This window comes from Sturnus vulgaris, chromosome 8, assembly GCF_052056855.1.
Source record: "Sturnus vulgaris isolate bStuVul1 chromosome 8, bStuVul1.hap1, whole genome shotgun sequence".
Taxonomy (NCBI): Eukaryota; Metazoa; Chordata; class Aves; order Passeriformes; family Sturnidae; genus Sturnus; species Sturnus vulgaris.
Window position 1 is genome coordinate 3,276,640 of NC_142250.1, and position 19,190 is coordinate 3,295,829.

General features: G+C 52.4%; 1 protein-coding gene across 1 annotated transcript; it reads left to right on the plus strand.

The window, feature by feature from the left end:
* Window positions 1-3,811: 3,811 nt before the first annotated feature.
* PALD1 (phosphatase domain containing paladin 1) lies at window positions 3,812-18,298 on the plus strand. The gene is made up of 19 exons (XM_014882296.2): window positions 3,812-4,014; window positions 4,128-4,230; window positions 4,416-4,595; window positions 4,674-4,838; window positions 4,925-5,085; window positions 5,214-5,289; window positions 5,914-6,062; window positions 6,148-6,244; window positions 6,354-6,458; window positions 8,878-8,973; window positions 9,147-9,281; window positions 10,239-10,355; window positions 10,439-10,618; window positions 11,049-11,246; window positions 11,534-11,674; window positions 12,273-12,344; window positions 12,509-12,649; window positions 15,764-15,919; window positions 17,962-18,298. Exons 1-19 carry the CDS (start codon window positions 3,827-3,829, stop codon window positions 18,109-18,111), a joined length of 2,610 nt encoding a protein of 869 aa, XP_014737782.2. The 5' UTR covers window positions 3,812-3,826; the 3' UTR covers window positions 18,112-18,298.
* The last annotated feature ends 892 nt before the right edge of the window (window positions 18,299-19,190 follow it).

Genomic DNA, 19,190 nt, shown 5'->3' on the forward strand with positions numbered 1-19,190 from the left:
GGTTGATTTGAGGCATTTCAGTCACAGGTCAGTGGGTGGACAACACTTTCCAAATCATCCGCAGCTTAATGTGTTATTTCTCACCTTTATTTTTTGTTTTATTGTGTGTTTTTAAGAATCCGGGCCGCTTCCTTCCGGCATCACCTGGAACAACAGGAGCCCGGTTCCCATGCAGCTCTTGCTCTGGGATATCTCCTGACACAGGCAGGCTGTCCCAGAGAAGATTTTGTGTGTTGTTTAATTTTCACTGTTTTTTTGGAAAAGAGGGTTAAAGAGCACGCCGGGGCGGGGGGGGCTCAGCTCCAGCGCTTCCTCCAGGCTCCGGTGATGCCCCTCTGGCTGCCCCGGAGCTTCCTGCTGGCCTGCCTTGTTTCCTGCCTCCCTGCTTGGCTCAGCAGTGCTCCAGGGGTGCCCCTGGCTCCCTCGGGGATGCATCCATGCCGGCTCCATGCTGAAAAGCCACGGGGGCTGCCCCACACTGAGGAAGGATGGATGCATTAGGAGGATGCTGCCATTGCTGCTGCTTCTCCCCGAAGGGCTTTGCTTTTCATTTAAAAGCTATAAAATATCTCGAGGATGCACGGAAGGAGATTTATTTGATTTATTTCCTGCTGACAATGAGGCGGCCAGGCAAGTGCATGCTTCCTCCTCGGCGCGGTGGCCGGGGCAGATGCATCCTGCAGCTGCAGCCCGGCCGCCTCCCACTATATTTAGTCCATTGTTTGCTCCAGCTTTGAGTCCTGGCCAGGTCCCCGGGTGTGGGAATAACCCCTGTGCCGGGTGGAGGGGGAGAGGAGAGGAGAGGTGGGAGGGTGGAGGGCTGAGCACTGTTACAGCATCGAGACTTCAGTGGGAGAGGCCGCAGGATCTGTTGGGATGCTCAAGTGGAATTCTTGGGATGCTCACGGTGGCTCCTCTGGCATTCCCTGTCCAGGCTTGGCAGATCTGGATGTTTTGAAGCACGGTCTGGAGGGGAAGGGAAGCACTTCTGCCTTGCCCACCCGGAGGCTCTGCTTTCTCATTAGGCAGCAAGAATAATTAATCGGCAGTGCTTTGAATTTGGGCGAAACACCTGGAGAGGAACACTGCTGGTTTGTTTGGTGGGATGCCCTCGTGCAGGGTGTTGGTTCCTTTGGCAGCTGGGGAGAAAATGGGCTCTTTGTTCAGGAACCTTGGCCACGATTGATCTCAGGCTTGGCTTTGGGGTCTGTGAAGGGATGAGCTGTCAGCTGGGGGAATATTTCTGAGGTTTGTCCCCAAAAAAGAAGGACAAGATGCAGACAGGATGCTGTGCAGGGGGTGTTGTCTCTGCATCCTCTCTCTCCTAGGAAAGAAACCCCGAAATACTGTGTGGGGAAAGGGAAGGGATGCTCAAAACCAACCCACTCCAGCTGATGGCTAATGCCATGTGGCCTGCTTCATTGCCTCCTAACCTGGAATTATAGAGTCCCAGAGTGGTTTGGTGTGGGGAGGACCTTATTAGGGACCATCTTGTTCCACCCCCCTGCCATGAGCAGGGTCACCTTCCACTACATCAGGCTGCTCCAAGCTCCATCCAGCCTTGAGCACTTCGAGGACCAAGGCACCAACAGCTTCTCTGGGTGTCCTGTTCCAGTGCAGGAACTTCTCATGGTATTTGCTAACTGTGCCCAGTGATGAGGAAAAAAATGATATTTGGGCTAATCCAGAGCCCTTTGGTGGGCTGGTCCTGGCCAGGCTGGGCCCTGGGTTCCGCTTCCCTTGGCTGGCCTGTGATGGTGGCTTTGTTGCATTTCTTCGCGTTGCAGCCACCAGAAATATTTGGGAAAGTTTTCAGCCAAGGTAATTTCATCTGCTTTCCTGGGGTAGGGTTTTCCTTCCCTAACCATCCCAGATTGTGTCCCAGCTTGCAGAGTGGGCACTTGGGGGAGTGTGAATCCTCCTGCTCTCATGAAATGCAGCAATAGCAGTGAAGAGCTGATCCCACATGGATAGAACCAGCACTTCCCTATTCCTGTGGCTTTTTAGAGCAGTTCCCATGGCTTCCCTGAGCACTCACTTTGGGTAATTTCGGTACTTTTCTTGCTTGGTTTTGCCTGCCCAACCTAAGCAGGGAGTGGGGGAAGAAGCTGAGAAGTGATTTCCTCTCTCCATTCATTTTGTGGTTTGAAAGGCAGTTTCCACATCTGCCCGGCATCTTTTATGCCTGTTCTTTCTTGGTGTGGTTTGTCGGGAAAAGAAAATATCCCTGGGGGTTTTAGGGTGAAGGTAGGTGTCTGTGGGAAGGGGAGAAAAGACAAAGGAAATACAGAAGCTGCCTGCCTCGAAGCTGGGTGGTGGCATCTCCATCCTCCAACATGGAGATGGCTGGAGCAAACCCAGAGGGATTGATCCAGCCCACTGTTGAAAAGATGCACCCATTCTGAGCAAAATCAGTGGAAAAAAAGCATCCTGGCCGGATGCCTCATTCCTGCTTGCTGCCTGAGCTCTCCAAAGCCACGAGTGCTTGCTCTGAAACACTCAAAACCTCCCTATACTTTTTTTTTTTTTGCTTTATTTTTGCCCTTACAGTGTTTACATGAAAGAAACACTCAAGAGGACTTGGAGAAGCGGCACTGGCCTGAAACAGCTGTTTTTGTTTCCCCCCCCACCCCCCTGCTCTTGTGTGTAAAAGAAACCAGGCTGCCTAATGGTGCAGAAAATTCACAGTAGAGCAACAAGTTTTCCTCGGAGCAGGGAAGGAAGATGGGGAGGAGGGGAAAATGTGTGCCTGGGCACAGTGGTCTAGAAATAGCACATTTTCCTCGGGCTTTTCCCCCCACTCGAAGCATTTGCAGCTGCTGGGGGGCATCACATTCGCTGGGATTGCAGTAAGGGATTGATCCTGTGCTGCCTGTGAGGCAGCAGGAGCAGCTGCAGAAGGATTTGTAGGGCTGGGTTAAAACCATTCCTGGTATTGCCAGCGCTGATCATCGCCTCGGAGCAGGTACTGTCATGCTGCCAGGGTTATTCCCATGCTGCACAAAGGAGGTTTTACTGGGGACCATCTCGTTAGGAGTGGGCAGAGTTTTTTTGTCTTTTCCAGGCTACCCTTTTGCCATGTCTCTCTTCGTTGGGAAGCCAGGATCCGGCCCTGGCTGGCGCAGACAGTCGGCTCATTGTCCCGGCCCGCTCGAGTGTGGCGGGATGCTCCTGGCCTCCGCCAGGCCTGGCCCTTTGGATTCCATCCTCGTTCAGGGATGAGCTCCCAGGGGATGAAGCAGGGGCTGCTTTTTTGGGCTCCCCGCCTGCCCTGGGTGCTCCCGCCGGCTGCTCCAAAAGCAGCTTCCAGACTGGCACACACAGACCTGCTCCAGGCATGCTCCTGCACCCGGAATTACCAAATATCCAGCAACATGTGCTCTCTGTTCAGGAGTTTTCTGCGCGGGGAGGGATTCAGGCGTGGTTTGTGGGTGCTGGGAAAGCAGGGGACGAGGCTCAGGCTGTGCAGTGCCATGTGCTGATTCAGCAGATTTTAGGGACCGGATCCAGCATTTCGCCCTTTATTCCTCCCCACTCCCTCCTCAGCCTTACTTTCACCTCCCCACGGAGCAAGCTGCATGGCAGGCAGGAAGAAAGCCTTTTGTGGGAGCGGGGAGGGAAAGGGCTGGCTTCGCGTTCCTTCCCTGGCCGGCTGTCAGCAGGGGGTTGCCCAGTGCCTGCCTGGGATTTTCCCGTCCTAAATCAGGAAAAATAAATTCCTCTTCCCTTTTTTGTTTCGTTTTGTTGTTTTTTGTTGTTTTGTTTTTTTTTTTTCCCCCCTTTGCTCCCTGCTGCTGCCTGCCCATCCCAGCACAGCTGCCCACGGATGATGGGTACCACGGCCAGCGCGGCACAGCAGGCGGTCTCGGCATCCCCTCTGGAGAGCCGGGCGCCAGGAGACGGCAGCATGGAGGACCAGCACTCCCTCAGCATCCACTCCTTCCAGACCCTGGGGCTCCACAACAGCAAGGCCAAGTCCATCATCACCAACAAAGTGGCGCCCGTGGTCATCACGTGAGTCCTCGGCAGCCTCCAAAATTCTGGGTTTCTCCCCCGTCTTCTCTAAATGCTGGGGTTTGTTTCAATTTTGACCTATGCCATGATTTTTTTCCTTTACCCACCTGCAGGTACAACTGCAGAGAGGAGTTCCAGATCCACGATGACCTGCTGAAGGCCAACTACACAGTGGGACGCATTTCTGAGGCCACGCTGGAACACTACCTGGTGCAGGTGAGCACCTCTGCCACCAATTTCATCACCCAGCTCATTTCAGCCTGGGCTTTGGGGACCTCAGGAGTTTTTTGGGAGGTTTAGAAGATCATGTAGAAAAAGCCATTTTTACACTCAGCTGTGTTGCAGTCCCACCTTGCTCAAATCCACTGATGTCCCACCTTCTCTCTCCTGATATTTTGCAGGGGAAATACTTCATGGTCAGGGACGTGTATGGAAAATTAGATGTTTTGAACACTACTGGCAGCTGTGGCGCTCCCAACTTCCGGCAGGCCAAAGGAGGTTACGCCGTGTTCGGGATGGGGCAGCCCAGCCTCAACGGCTTCAAGCTCGTGCTGCAGAAGCTGCAGAGAGAAGGCCACAAGGTTGGTGGGAGGGTGGGGAATCGGGATGGAAAAAAAGCCAGGAGAGCTTTTAGACAGCCTCTCCCCTGCTATTTGCAGGAATGTGTCTTCTTCTGTGTCCGTGAGGAGCCCGTGGTCTTCCTGCGGCTGGAGGGGGACTTTGTGTCCTACACGCCCCGGGGCAAGGAGAACCTCCACGAGAACCTGCAGCGCCTGCAGCGGGGCGTGCGGGCGGAGAGCCTGGAGCTGGCCATCCGCAAGGAGGTGAGCTGGGACGGGGAAGGGAGAACATCCCTCGGGGTGAGGGGCGAGTGGAGGGGTTGTGAGAGGGCTTTTCCCGTCTCCTGTAGATCCGTGACTTCGCACAGCTGAGCGAGAGCGTGTACTACGTGTACAACGACATCGAGCGGCTGCGGGACGAGCCCCACGCCGTGCGGGTGCAGTGTGACGAGGACATCCAGGTCACCGACGAGGTCTATCGCAGGCCTGTCTTCCTTCAGCCCTCCTACAGGTCCTTCCCTCCTCCTCCTCCTCATCCTCGTGTTCTCAGGGCTCTTGGCACCTCTTAAGCCGCTGTGGTGGTGGGGGTGAAGCCCCTCCGTGGTCCCATCCTAACGAGGGCTGCTCCCATCCTGGCAGGTACCACCGGCTGCCCCTGCCCGCCGAGGGAGCCCCTTTGGAGGAGCATTTTGATGCTTTCATCCGCTTCCTCAGGGTGAGCCAAGGGAAAGCACCTGACCCGTGGGGCCTCCTTGGGGCGGGATTTGCTCCTGTGCTGTGTCGGAGACCCTGACTGCCTGAGAGCATCTTCTGGTTTTCCTGAACTCTGCCTGTTAGAGGATGCCTGTGCCTGCAGATCCCACTCCCCTTGCTGTAGGATGCTGCTGGAGAAGCCTATGTTGTCCAGCAGTTCATCCCTACCCCTAGCTAGAAATGACCATCCCTGGCCACCTCCAGGCAGCTCTTCCCTAAGTGGCTTTGGCAGGAATGATCTGCCTTCGATGCAAAGGATTCTGGAAGATGAAATCTCAGTGGGTTGGAGATGAGTGGTGGGAATTCTCCAGTGGGGTGGGCAGGCTGGTGGGTGGAGAGGGCAGGGGGAATGCAGTGGGTGGGCCACCCATTGTCCTGTCCTGCTCCATCCACCCCATCCCCCGAGCAAAAGGGAGATGCCACTCACCCCTCCACGCCTGGGCATGGCCAGCACCTCCACCCCAGCCACGGATGGGGCACTTCTGGAAGCTGCTAGGGTATCCATCCATCCATCCATCCATCCATCCATCCATCCATCCATCCATCCATCCATCCATCCATCCATCCCTGTATCCCTCCCTCCTAGGAGAGCCCCAGCCTGCTGCTGCGGGACCCCGGCAGACCGCCGCCCGCGCTGCTCTTTGGTTGCCAGACTGGCGTGGGCAGGACCAACCTGGCCATGGCCATGGGCACCCTGGTCCTCCACCACCACCGAGGAGCTGCCCAGAAGCCTGAGTAAGTGGAGCAGCCTCCAGAGCAGGACTGGGGGGATGCCCATTCCCCCTGGGGCTGGTTTGATTCCCTCCTTCTTTCACCACAGCTTCCCCCACTTGCCTAAGACATCTCCTAGGGACAGGCTCCGAGTCATCCAGACCTTCATGGAGATGGTCCCCAAAGGCCAGCAGATAGTGGAGGAGGTAAGGGGGTGCTGGTGAACCCTCCAGCAGGGTGGCTGGGAGGGAGGGATGGAGTTTCCCCCCCCAGATCCGAGGCTTATGGAGGAATTTCCCGCTTGCTCCTCCCGAGGTGGATGGTGCCATCGCCTCCTGCTCGGAGATGCACGACATGAAGGAAGCCATCTACGAGAACAAGAAGAAGCTGGAAGGGATCGGGGAGGATTATCAGATCCAGGTAATTAGAGGATTGCTCGGATGCGAGCCGTCAGCACCGGGAAATTTATGGAGCTGTTTTTGCGCTGGGATGAGAAGAATGTAAATTCTGGAAACCCAAAGCTTCCTGTGAGCTGGAGATTTCCCAGCAATATGAAACCTGGGAGGTTGTGGAGTGTTTCTTTCTTTTTTTCTCCCCCAATTGTTTTAAAAGCCATAAAATGGAGCAGGCTGGGGTTGGGGGGAAAAACAGACTGGTTTGGGCTTTGCTACTTCTTCTGCTAGATGACCTCGGGGGCAAATAGTATCCTGTGCCCTGATTTCATCAGCTCTAAAATTGGAAAATCGATATCAGCCTGGATGGTAAAAGTCCTTGGGAGCTGGGAGGGATCATTGCAAATACAGTCACCCAAGGTCAGGCTTTTCTAGTTGTAGATTTATGTTTTTTCCTGTTGTTTTGAAGAGCCATCAGGGTGGCTTTCCATGCTGGAAAGCTGTGGTCTTCCCTGCCCGACCAGGGGGCTCCTGACCAGGTGATGGAAGGAGGTTGGATGCTCAGGTGGAAGTGGTGCCCTGATCCCAGTTTCTTTGGAGATTAATTTTCCCATTTAAATGTTGAACATAGAGTGGAAGTGCCAGAGCTAGTTGTGAAGGGCGATCTCAAACCAGGTGCCCTGTGGCAAAAAAATAAAACCGTGAAAACGATTAAGCAATGGGAAAAGAAGGCGTTTACTGTCACTTTTTTAATGTTTAGTGGCAAATCCCGAATTTTATGCTCCCCTGTTCCCTTTTCGGGTGGATTTGGTGCTGCTCGTGTACTGGCAGGTCCTCTTGCATAGCAGGGGAAGGTTGGGCATGGGACAGGGGATTTTCCCATTGACTTGAATGCTTTCCCTGACTTTTCCCTGCTGGGGAAAGCTGCTCCATGTCATCCTGGACTCCTGGAAAACAAATGACTGGGGGACTGCCGTAAATAAGCCTCAAGGAGTGTTTATTTGAAGTCTTTGTGGAGCAAGAGCAGGTTTAAACAGTGGCCTGGGGCCAGGAAAATGTGCTGGGAGCACATGGAGGGTGAGGAGGGGAGAGGGGATAATGCTCAGTCATCGGAAAATCAGCCTGGACTTCTTTGTGTTTGAGTGGAGTGGGTGAGCTGGTTGGTTTTGTGGGGAGGAGGGGCTTTTCTGGGCATGGAGGAATGATGTCCGTGGTTTTCTGCTTGGGTTCGGGGGGCAGAAATTTATTTATTTAATATTTATTTATTTATATAAAGTGGAGATTTTCAAGTGATGGAGATGCAGGTGAATCTCGGTGCGGGATGCTGAGCAGCCAGACTCCCACAATACCTGGCTTTCCACGGCTGAAACACCAGCAGATCATTCCCCTTTCCACCTATAGCCTATTTAAGGGGGATGTTAGGAGTTTTGCCTCGGGTGAGAGCGCTGGGATGGATTTTATTGCAGGAATCCGAGTGCTCAGGAAGCAGCACCTCTCTGCTGTCGGTGCTGCTGGCAAACCTGGCACGGCTCCATCCCCACAGGCTTTGTTTTGCATTTCAAGAGCAAATCCCACTGCCTTTCCTCTTGATAAATGACTGCAGGCCGGATTTCTCTTGTGGAGAACAAGTAAATATTCATGAGTCAGCCATGTAATGTCAGGGATGAGCAAACCCCGCTTGCCGAGCTGACCCTGACACAGCCCTGTTGTCTTATAGGGTTTTCCATCCTAGCCTGGGAAGTGAGCTCCCACAGGCTCTCTGGGGATGTTTGTGGATGCCGTGCTGGGTGTTTCTTACCTGGAGCCAGGTTAATTTGTTGGATGGGATGCTCAGAGGTACAAACCCTCTGCCCCGAGGTTTCTGAATTACAGAAAATCCCGAGGGTTTGAGTTTCCTCCTTAAGAGGGAATGGCTGTGGTGGAGAATATGCCTGGATTGTGGTAGTGATGAGAAAAGAGGAGGAGAAGGAGAGCTTGGTGGAAACAGAGGCATCAGGATGTTTCTGGACATGGAAAGGGGAGACACTTGGAAATGAAGGATATTGCAGAGTGTGTGGCTGGCATGAGGCCCTCTCTCCCCAGGGATGCCACTGCCTGAGCATTTCATCCAAAGGCCACGGAGATGGCTGGAATGGGGGCAGGAAAGGACCTTGTGTTTTCCAGACTCATCCCCTTGGGTTTGAATCTCCCTGCTGGACAGTGTCCCTGTGACAGCATGGACTGGTTGGAACTGCTCCCAGTGTGTCCTTGTGCTAAGGGGAAGATGCTGTTTTGAGCTGAAATGTGAATTAATGCCTTTGAGCATCATTTAATATGGGAAACTGGAAATGTTTCATTAAAAAAATAAAACAATTAGTCCAAAATGTCTGTAGGGCTTTTTCCCAGCCTCCTGTTCTGCTGGGGGCTGCAGCGCTGAGCATCACAGATTCCCTGTCCTTTGCTTCCAGGGGAGCAGCACCAAAGAGTATTTCCTCCAGAGGACTCTGCAGAGCCTCGAACGCTATTTCTACTTGATTGCTTTCAACTACTACCTTCACGAGCAGGTAAAAACCCGACAGAGCAACCCAAACCCACCTTCCCTGCCGTCTTCCTTCCGGCTCCGCTGTGCGGCGGGAGGGCAGGGTTTGAGTTTTGAGTTTTCCAAGCAGGTTTTCTCGGTGGGGTGGTGGGCAGGGGGAGCAGAGCCCAGGCTGATGGTGCGTCCCCCTGCCTGCAGTACCCCCTGGGCTTTGCCCTCAGCTTCAGCAGGTGGATGTGCAGGCACCCGGAGCTGTACCGGCTGCAGGCAGACATGAACTGCTCGGAGCTCACCGTCACCGCCGAGCTCGTCACCAAGGGCGCCCGAGTGCTGGTGAGTGAGCGAGCAGAGGTGGGAGTGGCACCTTCACAGAGGCGTGGAGGGGTGGGAGAAGCCGAGGCTTTCCCTGTTGTTGTGGGGTCTTGGGTCAGGGTCCTGCTGGCACCCTCAGCCGTCGAAGGTTTAAAGTCCCTTCCAGCCCGGGTGAGGATAAATGTGTGGCCAGAGATCCCTGTGCACGTGGATGTGTCTGGAGCATTGTAGTGGTTTGAAAGCAAAATCAGTGAGAGACTTCAAGTCAGAAATACAATTTAATAGGAAAAAAAGAGAAAAAGAAAATACATGCAATAGTACAAACGAAAAAACACTGACAGAGTCAGACTTGACACCCCACTAGTTAGGGTGGTGGTAGCAGTCCAGATGAAGTGGTCTTGTTGAAGTAGTGATCCTGTAGAAAGGTCTGGTAGCTCTTGTCTTCTGGAAACCAATGGGTGAGGGCTGCTTTGGTGTTCCAAATCTCAGCTTTTATTTAGGTAAGAAATGTTTGGCTCCTCCCCCTGGGTGGAGCGTCTCCCAGTGGGATGATGTTATTTTATCAGTCATGCAGTGGGACTCCATGGCCATTAACAGAAGATACACCTCCCTGAGGGGAGGATGGGTTGTGGAAAAGATAAAGAACGCTGCCCCACCTGGTTTTAACAGATGGTGATAGAATACATATTTTGGGCACATCTTTACATTGTAACCTAGGACAAGCATCCACCTGGATGTCTGCTCATCCATCCTGGGCAGCAGCTCCGTGGTTTCTGGGTGGGGTGAAGGAAGCCTGGGCCATTGGTGCCTTGTGCTGTAAGAAGTGCATGTCCCACCTTGGAAACGCAGCCGTGGGGCTTTGATCCCTGGATGCTGCTGTTGGAAAGGTCTGGGGGCTTGTCCTGAGCAGGGTCCGTGGGTTGTGGAGTGCTGAGGGTGGGAAGGGGCATCCCTTGCCTGGACACCGCTCTGTTCCAGGTGGCGGATGAGCGCTTCTGCCCGGATGTGCTGAGCACTGCCAAGGAGACGAGCGTGGCCAACTTCCGAAGGGTGCCCAAAATGCCCGTCTATGGGACGGCACAGCCCAGCTCCAAGGTGAGGGACACGATCCCACCTCGGGCAGGGACCCCAGGTCGGGCTCCCAGCCCTGCCATCACCCTTGCCCACCCTTTCCTCAGACCCTGGGCAGCGTCCTGCGGTACCTGACGGATGCGAAGAGGAAGCACTCCCGCATTGTCTGGATCAACCTGCGGGAGGAAGCGGTCCTGGAAGGGAACGAGCAGATCTATACGCTGCGGGAGCCTGGACTCCTGGAGGAGTTGATCCCTGTGCCTGCTGCCTCACCCCAGCAGCTGGAGGTGAGCCCTGGGAGGTGCTGGATGCTGTGGAGGTTCCCAGGAACCCTCACCCTCTGGAGCTGCTGGTTTTGTTTTCCTTTGGGAATAAGGGAGCAAAGCAGAGAACTGCCCTGGAAGAATTTATAGCATGCCTTGAGAGCAAGGGTAAAAGGCATGTGGGGAAAAGGGAGTGGATGTTCCCAGCTGGATTTCCAGGGGAGACAGGCAGTGGAGGAGTTTGGCTGCCAGCAGCAGCATGGCTGCATGGAGGAGCTGGTGGGAAATGGTGCTCCTGGGGCTCCCATCAAAGCACAGAGGGACCTGGGCAGAACTGGTGACTAGAACCGGGTGTGGGGTTTGGGGTGTTCGCCTGAATCTAAAAACACTGATTAAACCCTGCTAAAATTAGGAGGGGCAGGTGTTACAGTGAGGTTTTCTCCATCCTCTGCAGAAACTGGAGGCTGCCCTGAAGGGGGACCTGCTGAAGTGCCAGAAGTGGCTGGAGGTGTACCTGGAGACAGAGAAGCAGATGAAGATGTTCAAGAGCTGCCTGACCACGCAGGAGATTTTCAGCCAGCAGAAGAATTCCTGCCAGGGACTCACCTACCGCCGTATCCCCATCCCCGACTTCTGTGCTCCCAAGGAGCAGGTACCCCAGGGAGGGGATGGTGCTGCTGCCTCTGTCCCAAGCCAGCCCCGAGGCTGGGCAGGAATGTCACTTGGGTGCTCAGTGCTGGTGGGGTGCTTGCCAGGGCACAGGGAGATCCCCAGGAGATGCTGCATGGCCTTTGCTACAAGGCTTTGTGCCTTCAGGTGGGCAAAGATGGACCTGGCAGCAAGGAAACAGGGATTTCAACCTGGAGGCTGTAGGACAAAGTGGACCCCAAGGTGAGGAAGTCCTGCATCCCTAAAAACCCACTGGTTTTGTTCTGGCAGGACTTTGACCGGCTGCTGGAGGCCATGAAGAGCGCCCTGGCCGAGGATTCACGGGCAGCCTTTGTGTTCAACTGCTCCAGTGGCCGAGGCAGGACCACCACAGCCATGGTCATCGCTGTCCTCACCCTCTGGCACTTCAATGTGAGTATGGGGGGCTGCAGCAACTCCTGGTGGGGTTCTTGGGGAAGCTCTGGAGAGCCCATGGTGGCAGTGTCACAGCGAGAGGGTTGAAAGGAGTGTGGGCAGGACCAGGGTGGAGGGGGTGGACATCTCTATGTTGTCATTTGCTGTGCCTAACTCCCAGTGAGCTCCAGAAGTCTGGATGAATCCCTGATGAGCCTTTACCCTATTCCTGAGAGCTCCCACTCCAGGATGAAGAGTTAAGGGCAGGGGAGATCATGGAGTCATGGAATGGTTTGGTTTGGAAGGAACCTTAAAGCTCATCTCGTTCCACCCCTTTGCTATGGGCAGGGACCTTCCACTATCCCAGGTGGCTCCAAGCCCCATCCAACCTGGCCTTGGACACTGCCAGGGATCCAGGGGCAGCCACAGCTTCTCTGGCTGAGCCCGTGCCTGGAACAGACCTCTGTCTATCCAGACATGTGGACAGGGGTAAAATTTTCATGTTGTGTGCTTGGCAGAGGCAGGGTGGGGGATACTGGGGGGTACTGGAGGGCTGGGCACAGGTTCTGCATTTTCGTGCAGCCCATAATGACCCAGTCCCTTCTGGCCAACCCAGGGCATCCCTGAGATGAGCGAGGAGGAAATTGTGAGTGTGCCTGATGCCAAGTACACCAAGGGAGAGTTCGAGGTGAGTCCTGGGGTATCAGGGTGGGTCCTGAAGAGGTTTCAGGGCCCTCCCTCTGCTACCTGAAGCCACAGCTGCTTGTTTGGAGGGGCTGGATCCTCTCCCGGGCAGTGGGATGAGGTGGGGAGGCTCCTGGTGAAGCCCTGCTGCTCCTGCCCGTGCTGCAGGTGGTGATGAAGGTGGTGCAGCTCCTGCCTGATGGCCATCGGATGAAGAAGGAGGTGGACATGGCCCTGGACACGGTCAGTGAGACCATGACCCCCATGCACTACCACCTGCGGGAAATCATCATCTGCACCTACCGCCAGGTGAGCCCCTCTTCCCATGGGCAATTCCAGAGGGGGCAGCCGGGCTCTGGGACCAGCCCCTGCCCAAGCTGGGTCGTTTCTCGAGTGAAGCTCTCTAGTGTGTCACCAGAGAGGTGCCAGGGCTCTCTTGTGGTCACAGTCACCGAGATCCTACCGGTCCCGCATCCCACGCAGAGTCCTGCCTGCATCCCACATCCCATCCGGCATCCCTCTCCTCCGGCATCCCTCCCGTTTCCATCCCGTGAGGTGCAGCCGGCAGAGGGCAGGACTGGTCTGTCCCACTCTGCTTCCAGCCCCAAAGGCTCCTTCCTCCTGCTCCTCAGAGTTCGGGGAGGAGATTCAGCTTTGGGAAGGGGAGCCACCCCTGGGACCATGGCCAGCTGAGCTGAGTAAAGCTGCACGGCCCTGCTTCCCTTGGGAGCCTCTGTGGAGCTGGTGAAGCAGCAAAAAGGATTATTTGCATCAGATTTGGGATTTTTTAAACCTGTGCAGCTATATCATTGGAAGGGCAGGGCCCAGGGCCTGGTGTGATTCCTGGGATGGTTTGTGCCACATCCCACGGGCAATTCCTGACTTCGGCTCTCGCTCCAGCTGCCATCGATCTGTGTTTTCAATTAATGGCCACCAATGATTGATGGAGGGAAGAAAAACCGAAATGTTCAATCACTCAGGAACATCTGCAGCTTCCTGGAGATTTGCCTCCTGGTTCCTGAGATCCTCTGCATTTTCTGGGGAGCTGGGAGAGAAAACCTCTGGAGATTTAGCTACTTACAGATGTAGTGATTATTAATTAATTTATAGTCATGTAAATTTGTATTAATTAATTTATATTCGGGATAAGTACTTAAATTTAATTTTGGCTTTCCCTCCTTTACTATGGAGATGTGGCCATGTGGGGATATTCACCTTCCTGGCTGTCAGGACTAGCACAGGGGTGATCCTGGGCTGTATCTCATTTCCAGGCTGGCATCCTGGTGGGAAGGGATTCATCCACTCCCTCTGCTCAAGGAAGAGCCTCTTGTCACCAGAGCCTGTACTTCCCTCTTGGCTGCTCCATCCATCCCATCTGATTTGGCTTGGCCCTGAGCAAATGTTTTCACTTTAATTTATTTTTTGTTTTTTTCCTCAGTGATGGGCAGCTTGGAGAAGAGAATGATGGGAAATTTTGGCGTTTTGGGAGCCTGCTGAGAGTTCAGGGTTAGGGCAAACAGAAGGGAAGGAAGAGGTGTTTTGGAGGCTTGGTTTGGTTTGTTCTGACATCTTCCCACCCCTACCTGGGAGGAAAAAATAAGAAAATGTAGGAAAATATAAATAATGGGATAAAAGATAAATGATAGGTTAATAAGATAGTAAATAATAAGATAATAGAAGAAAAATGAATAGGATAATAGAATAAAATGGGAAGTAACAGGGTAATAAAAGAAAATTGAATAATCGAAGAAAATGAAACAGGATAGTAGAATAAAATGATAAGTAACAGAAGAAAAAGAAATAATAGAATAAAACAATGAATAATAGGATAAGAAGTAAATAGGATAATATAAAACATGGTAAATAATAGGATAATAGAATGAAAAATAAATAGGATAATACAGTACCAGGATAAATAATAGGATTATAGGATTTGCTCTCTACAAATACTGGTACACACTAGTGGAGGAGCCACCTTTTCCCAAGGGGAGAGCTGGAGTGAGGAATTGCTGCTTTTTGGGATGGTCTGTGGGATCAGGGCTCTGATTTATTAGTACTTATTGATTCCTAGAAAAGGCAGCGTGTAGAGTTCAAAATAATGGCAATAGTAATACCAATAAAAGTATTGCATACAACATCTAATTGCATACAATATCTAATAATTGCATACAATAATTGCATACAATATCTAATAAATTAGATATATAATTGCATACAATATCTAATAAAGCAACATATATAAACAATGAATGCATGAACATTATAGTATATATAAAACATATCAAAGAGATATATATAAAACATATAAAAGAGATATTTATGATTTATATATATAAATTAGTGATGGGAGATGTGATGGCCACCAACCTCAGGGCTTCTCTTCCTCTGGAAACAGAGGCTGAATCCAGGTGGGAATGCCTTCCAGGGAGATGTTTTTTCCTGAGGGAAGTCCTTTACAGTCCAGGAACTCATGGTTTGGGGTACAGTTTGCACTTGGCTGTCTATTCCTGCTCCTGCCCCCCATGTTTAGGTATTTTTGAGCTCTGGGAATGTTGTTACCCTGTCTTGGTTTGAAAGACAGGTGTCTACTAAGAAAGGCAGGAGCCTCTCTTTGAAATGGAGAATGTAAACCCCCTCCCTCCAAATTATTGTAATTTTGAAATTAAGGGGCTCTCAGGCAAAGGTATGGGAATAGGAATAACAGTTTTTTACTAGGAAAATTAAAATAGAAATACAGTATTACAAAAAACAAATCAAAAACACTGACAGAATGCAACCTGACATCCCATCAGTCAGTCAGGGTGTTGGTAGCAGTCCCATTAAATGGCAGCTGCATCCTCCTGCAGTGACAGATGTGGTTCAGTTGAAGCAGTGCTCCTGTGGAAGGTGCAGTTTTCCTCTGAAGGTCCAGTGATGATGTGGAAAGGTTTGGTTTTTCTTCTGGAATCCAGTGGGAAAAGGCTGCTCTGATGTTCCAAATCTCAGATTTTATGTGGGTAGGAAATGCTTGGCTCCTCCCCCTGGGTGGAACATCTCCCAGTGGGATGATGGAATTTTATCAGTCATGCAGTGGGACTCAATTGCCATTAATAGAAGATAACTTCCTGGAGGAAGGATGGGTTGTGGAAAAGATAAAGAACACTTCCCCACTTGGTTTCAACAGATGGTGACAGAATACACACTTTTGGTCACATCCTGCATTGCAGCTTAAGACAGACCCGTTGGAAAGCACATGGAAGTGAGAGCTTGGAGTGCCAGGCCCCGGCAGGAGTGGGCTGGACAGACACGCTCATTTTTGTCCCCACAGTGTTCCTCCCTCTTCCCATGGCTTCTCCCTGTGCTGTGGCTGAGGGTGGGATGCAGGAGCTCCCCTGGGATGCTCTCCCAGCACAGGTGCCTTAGCCAGGCTGGTGTTCCTTCCAGGGAAAGTCGAGCAAGGATGAGCGGGAGACGCGGACGCTGCAACTGAGGAGCCTGCAGTACCTGGAGCGCTACATCTTCCTCATCCTCTTCAACTCCTACCTGCACCTGGAGAAGAAGGACTCCTGGCAGAGGCCCTTCAGCCTCTGGATGCGTGAGGTGAGGCTTTCCCTGGCTGCCACCTGGCTCAGCCTCGTGTTTACATGGGAATGCAGGAATTTCCTGGGAAGCAGGCACCCATCCTTAACTTGTATCTGATTTCTGGGCTTGTTGGGGTGGCATCTGTACTCCCTTTGCTCCCTGGGTTGGTGGCTCTCATGGAAAGCCACTGGAGACGGATGGCATCCCACCACATGTATGGGGAGCTGTTCCACCCCAAACCTGCTCTTTTCCCCTTGTTTGAGTTTCCCAGGGTTTTTGCTGTGATTGCAGCATCTGGGGCTGAGGGGCCACCAGACAAACCTGCCTGGCCAGGACAGGTGGCACAGGGGATGGGAGGTCTGGGAGGATGGGATGTGGCACTGGATATCCAAGGGGGTTGGGAACCAGCTGGAAAAATGGAATGGTGGGCCAGTGAGAGACCCTGAATGATCCTTATGGAATGGGAGAAGGCTGGGTAAGAGACCTTAAAGTACCTATATTTCCTGCTCAGGGGGGATGTAGACACTGGATTTATTTGGGATACATTGATTTGAATGGGAATTTGCGGGGTGGAGCTGTTAATTTCCCTGGAAAAGGGACTTTGGAGGTGGTACAAGTGGTGTGGAGGGCGCAGGGGTGTGTGTGCTGGTGCCTGGGAGGGAGGCTCTTCTTCATGAAAGGAGAACTGGGTAGAAGAGGAAGCTGGGGACATGGCAATTATATTTTAATTGTTTGTATTTATTTAACTTTTATTATTGCACGACTGTACCTTATTATTTTCAATCTCAATTTTAATTATTTTTATTGCATTACTTCTATTGACGTACTCTATGATTTCACTTGCTTTTAAATTTATTTTGCCATTTTCATCTTTTAATTCTATTACGACGCAGAGAATTTTTCTTCCTCCCTCCTCCCGGGTTTGCTAGTGTGGGAAAAACCCTCATCCCTTCTCTTGCCTCTGCCGGCACTGCTAATTCCTATTGGTATCTTTGATCCGCCGGGCGGGAGATGAAAGGGCGGAGCTGGAGCTGGACCCGGAGCGGGGCCGCCGGTGCCCGCCCCGCCCTGGCATCCCGGTTATGCCGCTGTTTGCATTGCCCGGCGGCCGCCGCTGGGGCTGCGCCAGAGTTTTTTGGAGATTTGGGATGTTTGCTCTTGGCTGGATGTGGGAGGCGTGCGGCTGAACGCAGCAGTTTTGAATGCGGTGCTTTTTGGGGCTGCACCTTTTAAAGCAGCAGCTTTTGGGGCTGCAGCATTTAGTGCTGCATTTTTTGGGGCTGCAGCCTTTACTGCTGCATCTTTTGGGGCTGCACATTTTAGAACAGCACCTTTTGGGGCTGCACCTGTTAAAGCAGCACCTTTTGGGGCTGAAGCCTTTACTGCTGCACCTTTTGGGGCTGCACTTTTTAAAGCAGCACCTTTTGGGGCTGAAGCCTTTACTGCTGCACCTTTTGGGGCTGCACCTTTTAAAGCAGCACTTTTTGGGGCTGCACCCTTTAGTACTGCACCTTTTAAAGCAGCACCTTTTGTGGCTGAGTTTCCAGTGCATGCATTTACATCTGCCCTCTGTCCCCAGGTTTGCTGAAGCATCTTTAAATGCATCATCTTTCTTTTGGTGTTGAGTCTTCCTAGTGCAGCCCCAAAAGGTGCTGCCCCTTTTAATGCCACATCTCCCACACCTGGGGTTTACATCCCCCCCTTCCCAACTCCCCAGTCTGCTGGAGGGGAGGTAAAAACACCCAACCTGTGGATACAAGGAGCCTTTGACCCCCGGGGCGCCCCTTCCCGCTGCATAATCCCCGCGTTTTTAGCAAAAACAAGGCGCCATTGTAGCTTTTTGGCAGGAGGGTGCCAAAGCCAACAAACCCTGTGATGGCTGACCCCAGCAGCAAGGAAGAGGCTTAGAAAATGGATAAACTGGGGCTGGGAAGAGGCTGGGGGAGCTGAAGGGGGTGGCACTGGGATGGGGTGAATGCCGGGGATCTTCACCCAGGAGGTGGCAAAAGCATCCCTGGCGTGGGAGGGGAATTCAATCTCCCTTCTCCCTGTGTTTCCAGGTGGCAGCAGTGGCTGGGGTCTACGAGGTGCTGAACCAGCTGGGATTCCCGGAGCTGGAGAGCCTGGAGGGCAAAGCCCTGTGCACGCTGCGGGGCCGCTGGCAGGCACAGGGGACCTCGTCCCGTCCCTTCCGCGGGGACTTCGTGTAGGGCGAGGCATGGAGGCAACCCCTGCTGCTTTCTCTGGGGTGGGGAAGGGCGAAAAAAACAGAAAAAAAGACTGTTTTCCCGAAATCTGAGGGTGTGGGGAGGGAGGGGTGAGCCTCAAAGCTGCCTTAGGATGGGAGGATTTCTGGGGTTCTTTTGGCCGCAATAAAAAAATACTGTAAATTAAAAATCGAGACCTTCCTCACTTTCTCCCTGAGGCAGTGCAGCATTGACACAAATTTATCTATTTATACACACAGGGGTGTATTAATGTGCATAAACACACAGATGTACATGTCTATATACACATATATATATATGGTTATATATTTATGGCTCCATGTATATATGGAGCCATAAACGCAGCCAGAATTAGGACTCAGAGTCACTTAAAACCTGAGTATTTTTAAGGCTTGGGCATATTTGATGGTTCTTCCCAAGTCTTTTTAGCCGTGGGTGCAGCTGGGGGAATGGCAGCTGTGGTACCCAGTTTTGGGGTCCCACTTCCTCCTGTCTTGACCAAATTGAGTGGCAGGGTGGTGCTGAGGGGGGCTGAGCTGCTCAGCAAAGGTGTAAAAGCAAAATTAATGCCAGGGTTTGGTGGTTTTTTTGGTTTTGTTTTTTAAGGAAAGAGTGAAAAATGAAGTTAATCCAAAGGAGATGATATAAATGAGGGGTCCCAGTGCCCCCCTGGCCTCATGGAGGGGTGAAAGGAGCTTGGGGGAAGCAGGGGGAAGTCTCTTGGAGGGAGGAGAGAATGGGATGGGAGGCACAAAAGCAGGAGCACACACTCTGTCTGTCCCAGCAGCTGCTTTCATCCCTTGCCAGTGGCGGGAGGTGGCAGAAATTCAAAGGTGGAGGCTGGAAAGAAAAACAAGATTTTAAAATAGCAAAGCTCTGCTTTTTCTTCAGCCTTGGCTGTGACAGACCCAGGTCCCAAGGGGTCCCTCGTTTTCTTTTTTTTGGCTCAGCCACATGTTTGGAGTGTGCTTTTGAATTTTTTTTTTTTTCTTTCTTCAGGCAGGTATTTCTGCCTGAATGTTTTGCCCCTCGCTGAGTGTTGCAGTGTTTGGATAACTTGC

Bases quoted from the DNA above. Each gene is read 5' to 3' on its own strand.
- PALD1 (XM_014882296.2), top strand. From the start codon at position 3,827: ATGATGGGTACCACGGCCAGCGCGGCACAGCAGGCGGTCTCGGCATCC. The intron at 6,063-6,147 runs GTAAGTGGAGCA...CTTTCACCACAG, and splicing joins GGAGCTGCCCAGAAGCCTGA to CTTCCCCCACTTGCCTAAGA. The intron at 10,619-11,048 runs GTGAGCCCTGGG...CATCCTCTGCAG, and splicing joins CCTCACCCCAGCAGCTGGAG to AAACTGGAGGCTGCCCTGAA.